Below are 19,673 nucleotides of genomic sequence, written 5' to 3'. Positions count from 1 at the left end.
TCCTGTTTCCCCTGATCATCCTTGAGGTGTTTCTGCAGCTGTGGTAAATTCAGCTGATTGGACAGGATTTGGAAAGGCACACACCTGTCTACTGTATGTAAGGTCTCATATTTGACAGTTCATGTTAGAGCACCAACCAAGCATGACGTCAAAGGGATTGTCTATAGACCTCCGAGACAGGATTGTCTCCAGGCACAAATCTGGGGAAGGTTATAGAAAAGTTTCTGCTGCTTTGAAGGTACCCATGAGCACAGTGGCCTCCATCATCCGTAAGTGGAAGGAGTTCAAAATCACCAGGACTCTTCCTAAAGCTGGTCAGCCATCTAAACTGAGCGATCGGGGGAGAAGGGCCTTAGTCAGGAAGGTGACCAAGAACCCGATGGACGCTCTGTCAGAGCTCCAGAGGTCCTCTGTGGAGAGGAGAGAGTGGAGGGTGTGGATGGAAAGGAGGTTGAGAAGTTCGCTTTCTTGTTCAGCAGGACTTGAGATAATTATGGAGTTTTTTGTATGGAGTATGTTTGTTGCAGCCTGACAGAAGTTTAGTGTAATTTGAGTCTTTAAAGGAGTTCTGTGGGGGGTTGTGGAAGAGAAAAACGGACACTTACCTTGGGCTTCTATCAGCCCCGTGTAGCGGTAATGTCCCACGCCGTCCTCCTCCCATCTGCTGTTCTCCTCCGCCGGCCCCGGTCTAAGCGGCATGGGATCCAACTGCGGCTGCGCTAGAGTGGCCGCGCACCCGCTCGCTTCCGCCTGCGTCATCGGAAGCTTACTGCGCAAGCGCAGTACAAGGCTCCGTTGTACTGCGCCTGCGCAGTAAGCCTCAGATGACGCGAGCGGAGGCACGGCAACGCGCATTATTCGCCTGTATGTCAGACGAATAATAGCCCGGTGCCAGCTGGGATGGGAGCAGGACGTCGTGGGACATTACCGCTGCATGGGGCTCATAGAAGCCCGAGGTAAGTGGCAGTTTTTCTCTTCAGAAACCCCCACAGAACCCCTTTAAAAATGTTATGGGGGGAGAAAGTGAACATGGTGAAAAAGAGGTAGCAGACATAGGAAGTCCTCTTTCTTATACAGTGGGACTATTCGGGTAACCAAAGAGCTTTTTATGGACTATGCCCTTTTAGTGTAACAGGTCTTTTGAGGTCATTGTAAGACTTTCTTTATGGATGGGAGGATGGTAAGAGTAGGAAAAGTGCAGTTAGGGAATAGGAGCTCTCTTTGAATTTTGGGGACTTCTAGGACATGTGTCCTTTATGGACAATTAACCTGTTGGGGTCACATCCATTTGTGTTGCTGTGGAAGAATTAGAGTCACTGTCTTGTTTTCATTGCTGAACATGATACTGCTGGATAGTTATAGAGTTTCTCTCACATCATAAGAAACCTCCACCATGGGAAAAGAGAACAAAAACCTGACAAAGGATTTAATACATCCCCATCCAAGACTTTATGAAAAGTAAAAAAAAAAAAATGGTTGATGTAAAATTTTAACAGTAGCAGCAAAACTGAGAAACTGCAAGCAATAAGCTGCTAGCATCCCATTAGGGTGAATCTTTTGCTGATACATGTGCACAAAGTTCATTTTTTCAGAATAATTGTGGTTTGCTGTTGCCTATTAGCATAGTTTCAACACTACCATTGTGTTGTGCATTTTTTTTTTTTTTTTTTTTTTTTAAATGCATGTTGAAAACCACTCACAGAAAACAAGCATGACTCAAGCCTTACACAAAGCACATTTTCAGCACTGTAGAGAGCACATATGCCTTCTCTGAGATCAAATCAAATCAAATCTAGCTTTATTGGCATGACCAAGATCCATACAGTCATGGCCAAAGCAGGGGGGGATGGGGTAGAGGTACAGTGGGTTAGAAGTGTGTGGATATTTTTAGGTTTACGGTTCATTTATGCTCCTCTCAGTCTGTAGCAATTTGTGACATAGTGTGCAGCGATGGTCACTGTGGATTACTCTTCTCATTTGAAGAGTCTGAAGCAAGTTTAAGAAAAAAAAAAGCAGAGCCTTCCCCATTCCTCCTATTGTGCCCGTGTTCCAGTGCTGGATCCACTGTTAGCAGTCTCCGACTGCTCCATACTGCGCTTGCGAGAGTGTATGAGATTGCGTGCTCACGCATGCTCAGTTACACTTGGGCTCCCAAAGATTGCTGTAGCCTCCCACAGTGGCAGAAGTGAGCAGTCCCCATTGGTCGGAGACTGCTACCGAGGGATCCAGTGCTGGACTGCAGGCCGCTGTCAGCCCAGAGTCCAGTTGGGGGTTCATTGTCATTGTTATTGCTACTACCACCATTATTATTATTATTATCCCTATCCCTACTACTATCAGCATTAGTGTTGTTGGACTGTTCCCGCACAGATGGAGTACACACTAACTGATGAACTGTTGATCTGGGACTGTTATTGAGAAGGCCATATCTATACCACGTCTGCAATTCGTAATTTGCATTAATTGTTAAATTGTATGTGTTGTGCGTCTGTCCTCTTATACTATGTCTATGCCATGTGTACCAAAAGCAATTCCGAGTATAGCTCCGCTGTACTTGGCGAAATAAAACTGATTCTGATTCTGATTCAGGCACTATAGGACCTGGAACCTTCCCTCTCCTTAACCTCCCTGGCGGTAAGTCCAATACAGTGTCGGGCTAGCCGCCGCGGGGGATCGCATGGCTCCGGGAGAATTTTTTTTACATAAAATTGTTGTATATTGTTCAGCTAGCACTTGGCTAGCTAACTATGCCCCCCAAGTCCCTCCGGTCCCCAACAATCGTCCCTGATCACTGACACATTACATACCCCCCAGGGATCCCTAATATGTGAAGTTCTGGGGTTCAGCTCTGCAGATACAGAGGAAGCCAAAAAGGAAATCTTCAGAGGGAGACATTTTTGGGCAATTTTGTTTTGCTGGGAAAAAAATGCTTTCTTACTCCTTATATGAGAGTCACTTTACACCCTTGATCAGCATAGACTATTCAGCTGCATTTTGCTGTAAAAATGGAACTAATAAGATTCTGTTTTTTCATCTCCAGTACTCCACTGGGATAGAGAAAGAGAGAATGTTGTTGCTATGGATATATAAATAATTTCATGTAGAAAACGTAAGCTCCATTTCTTTCTATATTTTGCGCTTTAACGTATTCGTTTAATTTTTCATTTAGATGCTAAACCCATATCAAGAAATGTACAAAAAAATATTTACTTACACTGACAAGCATATTTATATTAATATTTATGATGCATGTACTGCAGAGACTTTACTTCATGGTGTTTTGGGGTAACATGAGATCTCTTTTCAGAATTGGACTTTGCCCTACATGGCCCATGGGGTTTTGGCAGCCTTCTTGGGGAGAGGATGGGTATGAGGGTAGTGGAGGAGGGGAAGTAATCCCTATCTTACTTTTCAGGTCACTGTGAAGTGTGTTTAAAGATTGTGCCCTTTTATGTGTGTGCTTTTTTGTTTTTGTTTTTTTTAAGAGACAAGACAAATAATATCTATATCGCGCTTTTCTCCTGGCGGACTCAAAGCACCAGAGCTGCAGCCACTAGGGCGTGTTCTATAAGCAGTAGCAGTGTTAGGGAGTCGTGCCTAAGGTCTCCTACTGAATAGGTGCTGGCTTACAGAACAGGAAGAGCCGTGATTTGAACCCAGGTCGCCTGTGTCAGAGGCAGAGCCCTTAACCATTACACTCTCCTCAAAACCTAAAAAAGTACATGGCGATTTGTGATATTGGTGATGATTCACTATAACAAATAGCAGGCCTTATCAGAGTTGATATGCCTTATCAGAGTTAATATGCCTTATCAGAGTAGCATAGCAAGCGCTTTGAACGTATGCCTGCTAATTGGCAATGATGAGAGCTCCTCTCGTCCTGCCCTGAGCCCCTGCCGGTAGAATCACTTTAAAGGACATTATCCCCGCACTTTGATTGGCCCAATAGGCTGCCTGTGAAGTTTCCTGTCATGTGAAGATAGGCAGCCTATTGGGCCAATTAAAGTGCGGGGATAATGTCCTTTAAAGTGATTGGACCCGCAGGGGCTCAGGGCAGGACGGGTGGAGCTCTCGTCATTGCCAATTAGCAGGCATAAGTTCGTAGCGCTTGCTAAGCTACTCTGATAAGGCATGTTAACGCTGAAAATGCATGTTAACTCTGATAAGGTATGCTATTTGTTAAAGTGAATCAATCCCATTGTGTGTGCAGACAAACAGGAAGAGCACTCTGACCCAGAACTGAATGTCTTTTAAAGCAAATTTGCTTGAAAAATGCTCACTAAATTGCTGTTCAAAGCGCTTTTAAAACGATTTGGGATTTTTCCTATGCTTTGCATTGAAGAGCAAATACTCAGAAAATGGTGCAGGACCTCCGTTCGCAATTGGAAAAAAAACTCATCGCTCATGTGAGAATACTCACATAGGATTTGATTACACAAGCGCTTTTACAGCGATTTTAGAATCGCTAGCAATAAGAAAAACGCTCATAGTATGTGTACATGGCAGTTTGGCGCAGGGCTTTTTGGCGCAAAGTGAGCCAAATGACCGCTCACCCTGCAGCCGCACAAATTGTGGGGGGGGGGGGGTTAAATGCTATTCCCCTCCGAATTGTTACAACTCGGAGGGAGATGTAATTCAGGTTCCCAAATTCGGACTGTAGCATTACTGCTATAGCCGCACCAAGCTTTGATGCTATGCTGTGTGTGGCAGGTGCAAAAAGCCCTGCATTGCATAATGTGAACCAGCTGTAATTGGCTGAATAAGTTAGAAGCTGCAGCTCTCTGAATATATGTAGCACTTAGTTTGTGAATGAGACAGTAACTGCTTGCATGAGACAGCTAGGAACAGATAAATGTGGTCCATGATATGCATCTGACCATAAGAATGGAAGGAATACTGAGGTCTGCATACTTTAAAGTCAGCCATACTATGGCAGAAAAAAAACACATATATAAGTAGATAAATACCTGCTCTACTTACATAACATACTGTATGTATTGCACTGTCCACATTTTGATTTTAGTGATTTTTCTACAGGACAAAAAGAGAAAATCCTTCTTAGCATTTCCCACTTTAACTGTGGCTATTTTGAAGCCAATACTGATGTAATTTCCTCCCTTACTCTTCTCTGCCTGATTTGCCTGCCCTTCATTATAGAAAGTGCATTATCTCAGTGTGAGAAATAATGGCCAATCAGAGAGGAATAGAGGTGTGGGAGGGGAAAACAGGAGGGAAAGAGGCTTCAACCAATCAGGCTGCATTAGTTAAGTCTGAGGGGAAGTAGAGAAGCAAAAAAGGACAACCCAGCATGCCCTGCAATTTCCTTTTTGTGTACCAAATTTTGTGTATACCAAATAAGAGTCAGGTAAACTGGGGAATTATCATTTATGAACAAGAAAAATAATAGTGATTTTAACTTTTGGATTGCCTGGTCAGCATCCTTATGACTTGTTTACTAGATAAAAATAAAGAATTGATTTTTTATTTTATGCCCGATAGTTACATTTTAGGCATTTTTAAAGTTAATAAAGCCTTTCTCACTCACTGCAACTTTCCACTAGATAATCTGGCGTTGTTGCTTTCTGCAGCCTTATGTAACGATCGGTGTCAGCACACAGAGAGAATCTGATTATTGGCGATCTGCAGTATCGCCAAGAATACAGATATATAACCGATTATTGGCGATCTGCAGAATCACCGATAATATAGATATATCGCTAACCTCTGGACACCCAGCAAAAGAAACACAATAAATACAGTAATACCACAAAAGTGTGGAAATATGCACCTCACGGCAATTCCTCAGAGGTGTGGTTACCTCTGAATGGGAACCCCGTGAGTGAGATCCTCTAACCAGGCAGAGTGAGGAATCTCGACCCTTAGCAGTAATCGTCTGCTTGGGGCAGGCGTCTCGGAGAGGCAAGCCTCAGAGATAACCCTCCAGTGGGAGACGTTCCACTGAAGGGAGAAAGGTCAGACAGGCAAGGGTTCAGCAACAGAGATGACGGCAGTAGTACAGGAACGGAAGGCAGAAGAGTAATCGGTAATCATGCAGAGGTCGGCAACAAGAATCAGATAAGCAGAGGTACAATGGCGTAGCGAGAGAGAGTAGTCAAGGATAGCCGGAGTCAAAACACAGATACAATATCAAATACAATGCTAACTAAGGTGTGAAATCCTTAGTATCAACACCAGGGCACTGAGCTAAGGTCTGAGCGCTAACACAAGTGTATTCACAACAGCAGACAACTTGCTACTGACAGGCAAGTTGTATTTGTAGCTAGAGAGCTACTCAGCGCCGCCCCAGAGCCCCAACCAATCCAGAACCCTCCTGATGTCAGCTGACAGGAGAGTCCTGCCTCCTTGCGCGCGCGTGTGTGACCCTCTGCCTCAGTGTATCCGAGAGGCCAGGACCCGAGTCCACGCGCGCCTGCATCCCAAAATCTGCTGGCCGCATAGCGGGACCCGCCGCCGTGTTGCTAGTGGTGCGGTGTCCACATCCATCTGTGCCAGCGGCTCCGTGATCTGAACGGAAACCGCTGGCTGAGATGCGGAGGCCGCCGCCATGCTGCCCTGCGCGGTGACGGCTCCGCTTTTGTTTACACCTTATGTTTAGTGGGTACTGTGTAAAGTTTAACACAGGTTAACTATAAACATGTAAAAACTGTTAGCGAAACCGGTCGGTTGGAGAGGATCAGCTTTCTTTGACTGGATGTTCTGAGCACTTTTGTCTTTAAAGGTCCAGGTCTTTGGGCCTAGGATGAAGGTTTTATCTTATTTTTAAGTAATGTGATTAATAAAAAGATAGTTTGCATTTAGGGCCCTTTGATCACTATCTTTTTTTATATGATGCTGGATTTATAATGTGAGGAGGTGACATCTGTGAGGATGTTTCCCAGGGCTGAGCTTTGATATTAAACGCGGAGTGACCTTCTAACACTGAATATCTGTGGACTGGGCTAACTTTAGAAATGGCCACATGTCATTGGTACTCTTAGTAAGATATAAAGCCAGAGCACAAATGAGACATGATTGGTCATGTTGTTTACTACCAAGATTTTCAACTGAGCCTCAGCTACAAGAAAATAAAAATAAATGTCCAGTTAAGTTAATATTAGGCGATGTACTGCGGTCCAGCAGAGTTAGCAGCATTTAGGTCATGTGAGTGATCCAGGGAGAGAGAACATCCTGAAGGATGGAAAGCACAGCTTCCACCATCACCTGGCACAGCTGCTGGTCTTCGTGTACATTAAACATTTTATCACAGAAACTGTTTCCATGGCAACCTGCTGTCCTAATGTGATGTCATAAAATTAGGATCTAGCCTCTGACATTTTTAAACCTTCTTTCTTACGTAATTTTACAATTGTAAACGTGTACAGGTACTGAATATCAGTGTATTTATACTAAGAATGGTTTAATGTCTGATACTGGGTCTTTAAAGTGTACCCAAGGTAGAATTTACATAATAATTGGGACACAGAGGCATGTTAGTGAGTCTATTACATACCTCTGTGTCCTTCCTTCTCCGCCCTGTCCCTACCCCCCCCCCCCCCCCCCCCGCTAAACCGCTGTATCAGCTTCCCGAAATCATGATCATGGACAAGGAGTTTGTCAGCAGCTTGCATAGGAAGTAGCGTCCTTTTCACAAGAGTGACTGTTGCATACAGCCCATTCCTGCATCAGGAACACCCCTCCCATGCCTCTCCCTGCCTCTACTCTGCCTCATCATGCTCGCTCACACACAGCAGGCTACAGGCATAGAAAAAAGTGCACGAGAGGACCTACGGAGCATGGAGTTCAGACACTCTCGTGCACTACTCTTGTGAATGTGCCATGAACCGGAGGTACTTCCGATGTCACAGCCATTTTGGATGATGGTTCAGGAATCTATCCAGGGATCTGGTGGACAGCAGAATCAATGTAAAATGACAAAAAGTGGAGTGTTCAAATCAGCAAGAGTTTTTATTTTTATTTTTGATCCAGATTCTCTTTCACTAGATAAGATTATTATGAAATACATTTTTATCCAGTTTTAAGTTGCAAGGCAGCGATTACATCTGATAAATCCATACTTTGGAACTCAGGAATTTTAAATGCAAAAATCCTATGTAATAAAACCTAACTGTCCCTGCATCATCCTGTTTCTGTAGCGCCATACATTTTGATAGGCACATGTAATGAATAGCGGAGATGCCGCCGCATGGGCAAGCGGCATTGCGGCTATCTCCGCGTCCCAGCCGGCGGCTTCTGCCGCGCAGCAACATGATGCTGGTTCGCCTGGTCCTTCTAGTGCACACAGATGGAGAGCTAAGCGCGCGCGCGCCAGGCGACTGGACCTTTATGCTAGTAGAAGGGGAGTCAGCTGATCAGGCCGATCAGCTGACTCCAGCTATGCTCCGGGTTGGCTGAGTGACTGGGGCGGCGCTGTGGAGCGCTTTTGGTATATATAGGACTTGCCTGTCACTTACTAGTTGTCTGCTGTTGCGAACATTTACATGTGAGCGCTCAGACCTGAGTCAGATCCTACAGTGTGTTAGAACCAGCCGGAGCTTGGAATTCACACTGAGTCAGATTCCGTTGATAGCTTTAAAGTACTATTGTTTGCTACTGTTTATGTGTTAGACTAGTTCCCAGGTGTTGAGACCAAGGACCTCACACCTAAGACTAGGAGATTGCTACTGTTTATCCGTTAGACTAGATCTCAGGTGTTGAGACCAAGGACCTCACACCTAAGACTAGGATTGAGATATATTACTGTTACCTGTTATGACCTTTGGCTTTCCTGACTATTCTCCTGTTCTCTGATTCGGTACCTCCGCTCATCTGATTATCTGTTGCCAACATTGCCTGTACCTGGATACCGAATCAGTCTTCCGCCTCTGTACCTTATCTGTCCGTGTGTTGCCGACCTGGCTTGTCTGACCTTTCTGGCTGTCACCTAGCCCTTGGGTGATCAGCCTTACTGTACTATCTGTGACATTTGCTCTTCAAGTGTTTACTAGCTGCAAGCTCAGGCCTATGGTCACAGGCTCCTCTGGAGACCATCTTGCAGCACAGTCAGTGGGTCTCTACCTCTCTAAAGTCCACTGGCTGCAGTACAGTCTGATTCCCTGCCTCTCAGGGAATCCTTGGCTGCAGTACAGTCTGATTCCCTGCTCCTCAGGGAATCCCTAGCTGCAGACCAATCATTATCCTATTACTCCAGTCAGTGATCCCTGCTCCTCAGGTATCCACTGGCTGCAGTACAGTCTGATTTCCTGCTCCTCAGGAAATCCTCGGCTGCAGGTCTATCAGAATCACTCATTCCATTACATATCATTATCTGGCAGCACAGTCAGTGGGACTCTGCCCCTCAGAGGTCCACTGGCTGCAGTGCAGTCTGATTCCCTGCTCCTCAGGGAATCCTTGGCTGCAGTAGTGTCTGTGTCTCCCGCTTCTCGGGAGATAACCTCTCCGATTACTGTTGCACCAAACACTATACCACATTGGGTGTCCTGTGTCTAGCTATACTAGTATTATTGGTGATTCTGCAGATCACCACATAATCAGGTATAGCATCTGTATTATTGGTGATACTGCAGATCACCAATAATCAGAAAAATCTGTGTTACTGACACCAATCGTTACAGCACATCATTTAAATTGTGTAATAACCGGGACAAATGGGCAAATAAAATACCTGGGTTTTAATTATGGTAGCATGTATTAGTTTAAAGCTATAATGGCCAAAAAAATAATGATTTTTTTCATTTTTTTTCTTAATATCCCCATTAAAATGCATTTAGAAAAAAAAAATTCTTAGCAAAATGTACAACCCACAGAAAGCCTAATTGGTGGTGGAAAAAACAAGATTTAGATCAATAATTGTGATAAGTAGTGATAAAGTTATTGGTGAATGAATGGGAGGTGAAAATTGCTTGGATGCACAAGGTGAAAAAACATTGAAGGCTGGTTAAATGTAATATACTTTCAATTACAGTAGTGTAACATTTAATACAGAGTCCATGGTATGAAGTATTAGAGTGGGGTATAGTACTGTTACTGTATTAGCTGCAGGGATGAGCAGAAACTACGCCAGTGCGAATTTACGCATCGTAGTTCGCATCTTCGCATCATAGTTCATAGGTGAAGTTTGAAAAACTACGCTTACGAATTTACGCGTAGCGAAGTACCGCTACGCGTAGCTTACGCCCACTATGCATAGTTAACATGTGTATTGCGTAGTGAACTACGAATGCGTTACTCGCGGCTAATTTTCTGCGTGCAATTGTATGCTTACAAATTTACGCATTGGAAAGGGGTAATACACGCATAGAAGAGTACCCAATATAAGCATTTAAAGAGGAATTCATGCGTACAATTTTCTGCATACGGGCATAAGTATACGCATACACTACGCTTCAAACTATGTGTAATTGTGTATTTTAACGCGTAGTCTACGAAATGCATACGAAGCGAATATTTGATTTGGAAGCCGTAGTTTGGTGAAGTGTAAATGCGTAAAACTACGTGTAGTTCCAGCGTAATGAAGTTGGCTGACTAAGACCATCCCTGATTAGCTAGGTCAGTCTCAAGCAACCAGACAGCACCCTTATCCGCCATCAGCCAGTCACCTAAAGAATGGGGATGGTCAATACGATTCGAATAATTCCAAGTTGATGCTAATGTTATGCAATTTTGTGCAGCTGGAAAATGGGCCAATCAAATTCAGTAATTAACTGATGACTGATGACTTATAAAATGCTTAGGACTTAATAATACCTTTTATTCTCGGGTATAAGCCTAATTTTTTAGCATAAAAATGTGCTGAAAAGTTACTCCCCTCGGCTTATATGGGAGTCAGTGGAACAGAACGAATGACGAAGCAGGTTTTGTTACTGGCAGAGGAGCGTAAGGTTCGTGCACTACTGATCCTGCTCTTGTCAGCTGGCTTCCTGCTGTGTCTGTGCCCCCTACCCCTGCAACATGGTGTGCAGAGTGTGCTGCTCAAGACTACCTGTGTTCCCTGGCTTTTGGAGTGAAACGTACAAGCAATGTTTCAGTGGTGCAATCAGGGATTCCTGCTGTGTGGCAATCACTATGCCTCATATCTATGACACCATCTAGTGGCATCTTAAGACACAGCTGTATAATCCTTGGGGAACATCTGGTTGTGGGGATGGTGGCTGACTTGTACTGAAGGCACATCTGGCTACTGTGGAGAGGGCTATACTGGGAACGGGGCTTATATGTGAGTCAATCACTTTTTCCTGGTTTATAAGGGAAAAGAGGGCTTATATGCGGGTCAGTTTATATGCAAGTATATACAGTATTGCACTCAGAGCGGAAGAAGATGAAGGGTTTTCTACAACAGAAAAAAGTGTCCAGTTGAAGCTACACTATTATTATTATTATTATTATTATTACTCTAAGGATTGCGGTCACTATATAAACTATGTGATGGGGGGGGGGGGGGGGGGGCTGGTCCTATGACTCTTGATAGCGAGGAATATTGACTGCAACAGCAAGCCCTTGTTTCACGAATAGAGGTGCAAGACCATTAGAAGAGACCAATCTGCTCCTGCTGTGGTGGCTGGGAAAGAATAGTTATATAAGCACACTTTCCTTTACATAAATAGAGGCTTAGGTTTGGTTTAAAACTTGTTATTAAGGAAAACCTCTTATATATGCACAAAATAAAAATAAAGGAAGTGTTAATTTGGTTAACAGTAAAGGAAAACAATGTCATGGTCACATGTTTTGGTTCCCACCCCGTTTTTTAATACATATTTCACTTTGGATGCTCCTATTTTTGTTGTAATTTATAATATTTATTTCTCTTTTCTTTAATAGCAACCTGGATACAGAAGAATTATATGGTAAGATGACTTTTGATTACTTTTCACATTTGCACTGTTTCCTCTAACTTTCAATGTTCAAGGAGTAACGTGTAGGAAAAGAGTGGATTTTACTTATGCCAACTACAGGTATGTTTTCATTTTTGATCTTAAAGTAAAATTTTTGTGGAAAACAAAATACCTTCTCTGGGATATCTATATGTAGTGTAGTTGTCTCTGGAAATTTAACAGAACTGCATGCTTTTAAAGAGGAACTGTAACCAGGTATTGAACTTCATCCCTATCAGTAACTGATACCCCATTTCCCATGAGAAACCTTTACCTTTCTCCAATAGATCATCAAAAGGAATCTGTGTGGCTGATATTGTGGTAAAACCCCTCCCACAGTGTGATGTCATGACCTAGGTTGGTGCTGTGTAGATTTTTTCATGTCTGCCAGTAGTAAAGATTATGACGTGTCGGCTCATTGCGGATCAATTAACATAACCAAATTACACGGCAAATATCAATAATTTCTTAATCTCGCTTCTATCCTTTAACGTCTCACTTTGCAATGTATTGATTTATTTTTTTCCCCCTTTTCGCTAATGTTCCTCTTTAAAAGCACACACTTAAATTAGGTGCAGGATGTTGCCGAAAGTAGAATATCAGTAATTTTACTAATATTGTACCCTATCCTCGCACTAACCTCCTCCCTACCTAAACCTAACACTAATCTCCTCCTTACCTACTCCTAACACTAACCGAAGTCACTGCTTTTACCAGGAGTTTTGCTGAACAGTCATTACCAGAGCTCATCTTTAAAGCTAATGGGAATCCACACCTAAATAAAAAAAGTCAGATGCTCACCTAAGGAGAGGGAAGGCTCGGGTCCTAATGAGCCTTCCCTCTTCTCTTCCGGTGCCTTCGGTGCTGCGCTGGCTCCCCCGTTCAAATTCCCCGCTACGGGGACCTTGGAAGTCTTCGGGAGCCAAGTCCTCCCGAAGACAGGCGGCTCCATACTGCGCACGTACTTGTGCGTCATAGACGGTGCTCACGTGTGTGCAGTGTGGAGCGGCCTGTCTTCGGGGGCTCCCAAAGCATTTCCGAAACCTCCCTTCGGCAGGGAAACAGCGGTATTTGACCGAAACGGTAGAGGAGAGGGAATGCTTTATGGGACCCAGAGCCTCCCTCTCCTTAGGTGAGTATCTGAGTTTTTTATTTAGATTTCGGTTCCCATTCACTTTAACCACTTCAGCCTACAGTGTCGTTTCACCTTATGCATCCGAGCAACGTTTACCTCCCATTCATTCGACAATAACTTTATCACTACTTATCACAATTAATTGATCTATATCTTGTTTTTACCGCCACCAATTAGACTTTCTTTGGTTGGTACATTTTGCTTAGAATTATTTTTGTCTAAATGCATTTTAATAGGAATATTAAGAAAACATTGGAAAAAAAAAATCACAATTTCTCAGTTTTCAGCCATTATAGCTTTAAAATACTACATGCTACCATAATTAAAACCCACGTATTTTATTTGCCCATCTATCCCGATTATTACACCATTTAAATTATGTCCCTAACACAATGTATAGTGCCTATATTTTATTTGGAAATAAAGGTGCATTTTTTCAATTTGCGTCCATCATTATTTACAAGCTTATAATTTAAAAAAGTATAGTAATACACTCGCTTGGCTTGCATATTAAAAAAGTTCAGACCCTTAGGTAACTATTTATGTTGTTTTTTTAATTGTAATTTTAAAAAAAAAATTGTATTAAAAATTTTATTTGGGGTTTTACGGAGTGGGGATTTAAACAGGGGATTTTAAATTACATTTATTGTGCATATTTAAAAAATATAAAAAATATGTAGATGTAGTTGTACTATTTGGCCACAAGATGGCCACAGTGAGTTTTTCATTTTCCGTCCTGCAAGCGAGAGCTCTCGCTTGCAGGAACAGAAGGGGTGATGTGGGACACAGAAAAATTGCGGCTTTTCGGAGAAAGACATTGGTTTTTCTTAGGAGAACACAGATCAATGAATGAGATCTGTATTCCCATTCATTGATCTCAGGGGCAGCAAAAGGCGGCGGGAGCGCTCGCGGCACCGCAGCAGCTGTGCAGTCTATCTGGATGGATAGATCCGTCCAGATAGACCGAAGTGGTTAAGAATAGCCAAACAAATTTGTTTTTTTTATTTGCTAGCATTTACTGAAATATCAATTTACATTTTTTTTATGTTTCTGTGCAAAAAAAGAAAAATATATGGGTTGATTCACTATAACAAATAGCGTGCCTTATCAGAGTTAACACGCCTTATCAGAGTAGCATAGCGAGCGCTACAAACTTATGCCCGCTAATTGGCAATGACAAGAGCTCCACTCGTCCTGCCCTTGCGACTCCAGTCTTCGCACTTTGATTGGCCCAATAGGCTGCATGTCACTTGACTGGAAACTTGACAGACAGCCTATTGGGCCAATCAAAGTGCGGGGATAATGCCCTTTAAAGTGATTGAACCCGCAAAGGCTCAGGGCAGGGCGAGTGGAGCTCTTGTCATTGCCAATTAGCGGGCATAAGTTCGTAGCGCTCGCTATGCTACTCTGATAAGACATGTTAACTCTGATAAGGCATGTTAACTCTGATAAGGCACATGATTTGTTATAATGAATAAACCCCTATGTATGTTTGTACGTCCACAGTGTGCTGAATCAAAATTTTCCCTTGTATTCACTATTATTACATATGCAGCAATTTTGGAAGCAATAGCATATATGGGGGCTTTGCTAATTACCGCCAAAGTCGGCACAAAATTTTGCTAAATTAGGCAAAAATTATGCAGAAAATTACACAAAATTATAAATTATTACTATTACATATGAAACTAATTACCATTTTCTCTGAAATTTCGCATTACAATTATGATGCGTTGTTAGAACTGTACTTAGGGATGCTGCTGTCTTGTCACAACTGAACTTAGGGATGCTGCTGTCTTGTCACAACTGTACTTAGGGATGCTGCTGCCTTGTCACAACTGTACTTAGGGATGCTGTTGCCTTGTCACTACTGAACTTATGGATGCTGCTGCCTTGTCACTACTGAACTTAGGGATGGTGGTGCCTTGTCACAACTGTACTCAAGGATGCTGCTGCCTTGTCACAACTGTACTTAGGGATGCTGCTGCCTTGTCACAACTGTAGTTAGGGATGTTGCTGCCTTGTCACAACTGTACTTAGGGATGCTGCTGCCTTGTCACAACTGTACTTAGGGATGCTGCTGCCTTGTCACAACTGTACTTAGGGATGCTGCTGCCTTGTCACAACTGTACTCAAGGATGCTGCTGACTTGTCACAACTGTACTTAGGGATACTGCTGCCTTGTCACAACTGTAGTTAGGGATGTTGCTGCCTTTTCACAACTGTACTTAGGGATGCTGCTGCCTTGTCACAACTGAACTTAGGGATGCTGCTGCCTTGTCACAACTGTACTCAAGGATGCTGCTGCCTTGTCACAACTGTACTTAGGGATACTGCTGCCTTGTCACAACTGTAGTTAGGGATGTTGCTGCCTTGTCACAACTGTACTTAGGGATGCTGCTGCCTTGTCACAACTGTACTTAGGGATGCTGCTGCCTTGTCACAACTGTACTCAAGGATGCTGCTGCCTTGTCACAACTGTACTTAGAATCAAAATCTCCAACGCAATATATGCACATTTTTGAAAGCTTTACCTAAATAAAGATTAAATTAGGCAGTCCTCCTTTCAGCTTCAAGCGATACATTAGCATTGCATTGAAATACATCATTGTTTATGTTTTATCATGCCAATGCCGTACTGTCATTTTTCATTTACTCTCTCCTCCCTCCCCCCCCCCCCGCTCCGACAAATTCCATTTAATGAAGTGGTTGGGTATGGAACATTTGCCTGCTGCTGTCATACACAATTCCCACTGTTTTAATAAGTCATCTTTTAGACTACACTGATTTATTCTGTAGCTCAGTTTATTTAAAGCCTTTGTTATGCAAGATTTGTCTTGATAGCTGCAAGGCATTAATGTACATACTGTACTTAGAAGGTTTTATAGAGGCAATCAGAAAATATACCCGGTGATAGCTATGTCATCATACTGCTCTTATGTCCTGCTGATTTATATCAGATCAATGATACCTCAGAGGATTTATCTTTTTGGTGCTTTTTATCACTGAAGTGAGTGTATTTCCTTTGCTGGTTGCAATTAGTGGTACATTGTAAGATACTCTGATTAACCACTTTACCCCCGCGCGTACGTATTTCTCCGCCCCTTTTTCCATCCTTTAAAAACCAGGGACGGAGAAACACGTACTTTCCGCGTTCCCGACGCTGTCCGCGCTCCCGCTCGTAAACACGCCGCCCGCCGCTAGTAAAACCGCCGCCGCCCGCTCGCCCGGAGATCAATGAACGGGAAAATCCATTCCCGTTCGTTGATCTAAGCCCCACAATGACCCGCTGCTCTCCTATGGGCAGCGCGATCATTGTGAGAAGAAACTCACGTGTCCAGCCTCCTTATTCTTCCTCCAAGCTTCCGGAAGGAGGCTTGGAGGTCGCAATAAAGCAAAAAGTTACTGTGGCCATCTTGTGGCCAAATAGTAAACTACACCCTACACATTTTTCACATACAAATTAATGACTTTTACACAAAAAATTAACTCATTACCTCCCACACTCCCCATTTTTTTTTTTTGTAATTAAAAAAAAATTCAAAAATTTACAATTAAAAAAAATACATAATTAGTTACCTTAGGGACTGAACTTTTTAAATATTTAAGTCAAGAGGGTATAACACTGTTACTTTATAAACTATGGGCTTGTAATTAGGGATGGACGCAAAACTGAAAAAAATGCACCTTTATTTCCAAATGAAATATTGGCGCCAAACATTGTGATAGGGACATAATTTAAACGGTTTTATAACCGGGACAAAAGGGCACATAAATTTCATGGGTTTTAATTACAGTAGCATGCATTATTTAAAAACTATAATGGCCGAAAACTGAAAAATAATTTTTTTTCCCCCACATTTTTCCTATTTTCCCATTAAAACACATTTAGAAAAAAATAATTCTTGGCATAATGTCCCACCTAAAGAAAGCCTAATTGGTGGCGGAAAAAACAAGATATAGTTCATTTCATTGCGATAAGTAATGATAAAGTTATAGACGAATGAATGGAAGGAGCGCTGAAAGGTGAAAATTGCTCTGGTGGTCAGGGGGTAAAACCCCTCAGTGGTGAAGTGGTTAAGGAGATAAGATACTTAGCATAATGTAGAGTTTAGCTATTCCCACTTCAGTTTCATGCAGGACATTAAATAGTAATAGAATGTTGCCTTTAATATCACATTGATTAATGATATTGTAATTCTACTTGTGTGAATTTCACTTTTGACATTTCAGGTTATTTTATAAAAAAAACCTTGAATCCTTTATCAACCAGTTTATTTAGAGGCTTTCAAGTGCTCCAGGCCAAATTAATTTTATCATTTTTTTAAATGTATTTGTTACATTTCCTTGCTACTAATTATTAGTGCTGTAATGTGTGTTTATGGCCACTTGTCACTAGGGGGCAGTGTGAGACAATAACAGAGGACTTCTGCTTTCAGTTTCTATATTTTCTGCTAGCAGAGAGACATCAGACCATTCCAAGAAGTTACAGCACAACAAATTCTCCCAGATGAGGTCAAAAGCAGTGCCAGATAATTCCTTTGAAACTGCTTATGGGTTAAGGGGTTCTAGTCTACATTATCTCCCTGTACAGCTGGCAACCCTGGCTGAAATTGTACTATGAGGTTTTCCCAGGACCAGCCAGCAAGAAGACAGTGTTAAGGGCTCTTTCTGATGGACGGCAAAATGGTTTGCTTACTGTGCTGTTCAGCCATTTAATTGCTGGGAGCGAGCACATGCTGGTTGCTCTACAGGACAACTTAATGGGAGCATTTATTACCACAGTATTATCGTAATAGAACAGAGGCGCCAGCAGGATAAAAGGTAATAAAAATTTAAAAATTTGCTGGGAGGCAGTGGTGGACTTACCTCCGGAAAGCAGACTCAAAATACTGTCTGAATTAAACAAATACATTTATTATTGGTACCCCAAAAGATGCAACGCCTTTCAGAGGTGACAGAGGTGCTATTCGTGCTACTGACGAGCTACTGTTTGTCCCCTATCTTATTGCCTGATGAAGCAGGCTGTGCCTGCGAAACGCGTTGCATCTTTTGGGGGTACCAATAATAAATGTATTTGTTTAATTCAGACAGTATTTTGAGTCTGCTTTCCGGAGGTAAGTCCACCACTGCCTCCCAGCAAATTTTAAAATTTTCATTACCTTTTATCCTGCTGGCGCCTCTGTTCTCTTACGATAATACTGTGTCCACCCCTGGTGGAGGGGTGACCTACCCCTACTTTCCTGATCTACAGAGAGCGACATCTTAATCCTGAGTGAGGACAGGTCTAATCTCCTCACCTGCATCTACAGTGGTTGCCTAAGAGGTAACCCATGTTTGTGAGTATATTCATCTCACACTTAAATTTATCCACGGTTTCCAATACATACTACACTATACTGGGCTCTCGGTGTTTCTTATTTTATTTATTACCACAGGCATGTCAGTGCATGAAATGCAGTTACTGCCTCTTACAATGTGCACCTATAGGATGAGAGCACATTTTAAACACTAATCTAGATGCCACTACTTCTTCTAGCACTGACCTCACTGCCGCTACTTCTAACACTAACCACACTGCGCTACACCTAATACTACTCTTCCTGCTCCTACATTTAGCACTGAATTTACTTACAGATGTCTTCTGTACATATCATCATACTATCGCACCAGCGCTTTCCGCGGTAATACCGAGGTGCTGTTGCTTGCCAAGTCCAAATGTATGGTCATGGTGGACCAATAGTTTCTAGCACTTAGACACCTCTCACTTACAGGGGCAAAACTACAAAACATGAGGCACCTCAGAAAAAAACGTTGATGCCGCCCCCCCCAACATTCACACCCAGGAGTCCCATAGCCATGAATCAAATAACTGTGGCGCCGTAAACCCCTTCCTGATTTAATTGTGGCCACAACTACACCTGGTCTTTGGGCAGCCTCTGGATTGGAAAGAGGATAGGCAAGAAGTTGCACAAAGGCCTCCTACCCCCTGCAGCTGCAGGGACTTCTTCACCTATAGTTATCCTTGTGCCCAAATAGAGCCACCCTGTACACACATCTGTCAAGGTACTTTTGCAAATATATAAAAGGACCTGCAGGGCCATGCATCTGATCCAGTGCCAACATACACCTCCTCTTTCCACTGGCTGTCCCTTGTGTAAGACACCCTCTATCGACTCCTATAACATTGGTGCCCATACATGTGGGGACAAAAATAAGAGGAGGGAGGCACTCAGTGTGGTATTCCATATGTCAGGCTCACTTTGGTGGGTTGTAAACCATTAAGGACCCACTGGCTCTGTCCGCTTCCCACCCTTGTGGTACTCAGATACACTTTCACTAGAACACAATGCCCACTCAGCCCTATGCTCAAGGGCGTAGCAATAGCTATAGTAGCCATAGCAGTTGCTATGGGGCCCTGGAGCAGAGGGGGCCCAGATGGTACGTGATGTATTTCACCATTAACTTTCTTGTGTTCCTCCACCCTATGATTTTGTCTAAGTGCCCATGGACTATATGCAGTGTAGATGGCATGAGAATCTACATTTTCCAATTAACTCTTATCCATAGGGAAGAGGCATGTTGAATTTCTCAAGAGTGCCTACATCTGAGGCCCCCATGAAAGTTTTGCTGTAAGGACCCATAATCTC

General features: G+C 42.9%; 1 protein-coding gene across 1 annotated transcript in view; it reads left to right on the top strand.

The window, feature by feature from the left end:
- The window catches only part of NECAB1 (N-terminal EF-hand calcium binding protein 1), a 332,817-nt gene that overhangs the window by 139,070 nt on the left and 174,074 nt on the right, over positions 1-19,673 (top strand). Inside the window, exon 4 of the mRNA XM_068237605.1 lies at positions 11,836-11,861. Coding sequence (XP_068093706.1) covers positions 11,836-11,861 — 26 coding nt within the window. The remainder of the gene's footprint in view (positions 1-11,835; positions 11,862-19,673) is intronic.

Source organism: Hyperolius riggenbachi, chromosome 5, assembly GCF_040937935.1.
Source record: "Hyperolius riggenbachi isolate aHypRig1 chromosome 5, aHypRig1.pri, whole genome shotgun sequence".
NCBI classification, from domain to species: domain Eukaryota; kingdom Metazoa; phylum Chordata; class Amphibia; order Anura; family Hyperoliidae; genus Hyperolius; species Hyperolius riggenbachi.
Note: the sequence above shows the minus strand (reverse complement) of the source record. Positions and strands in the feature narration are given on the sequence as shown.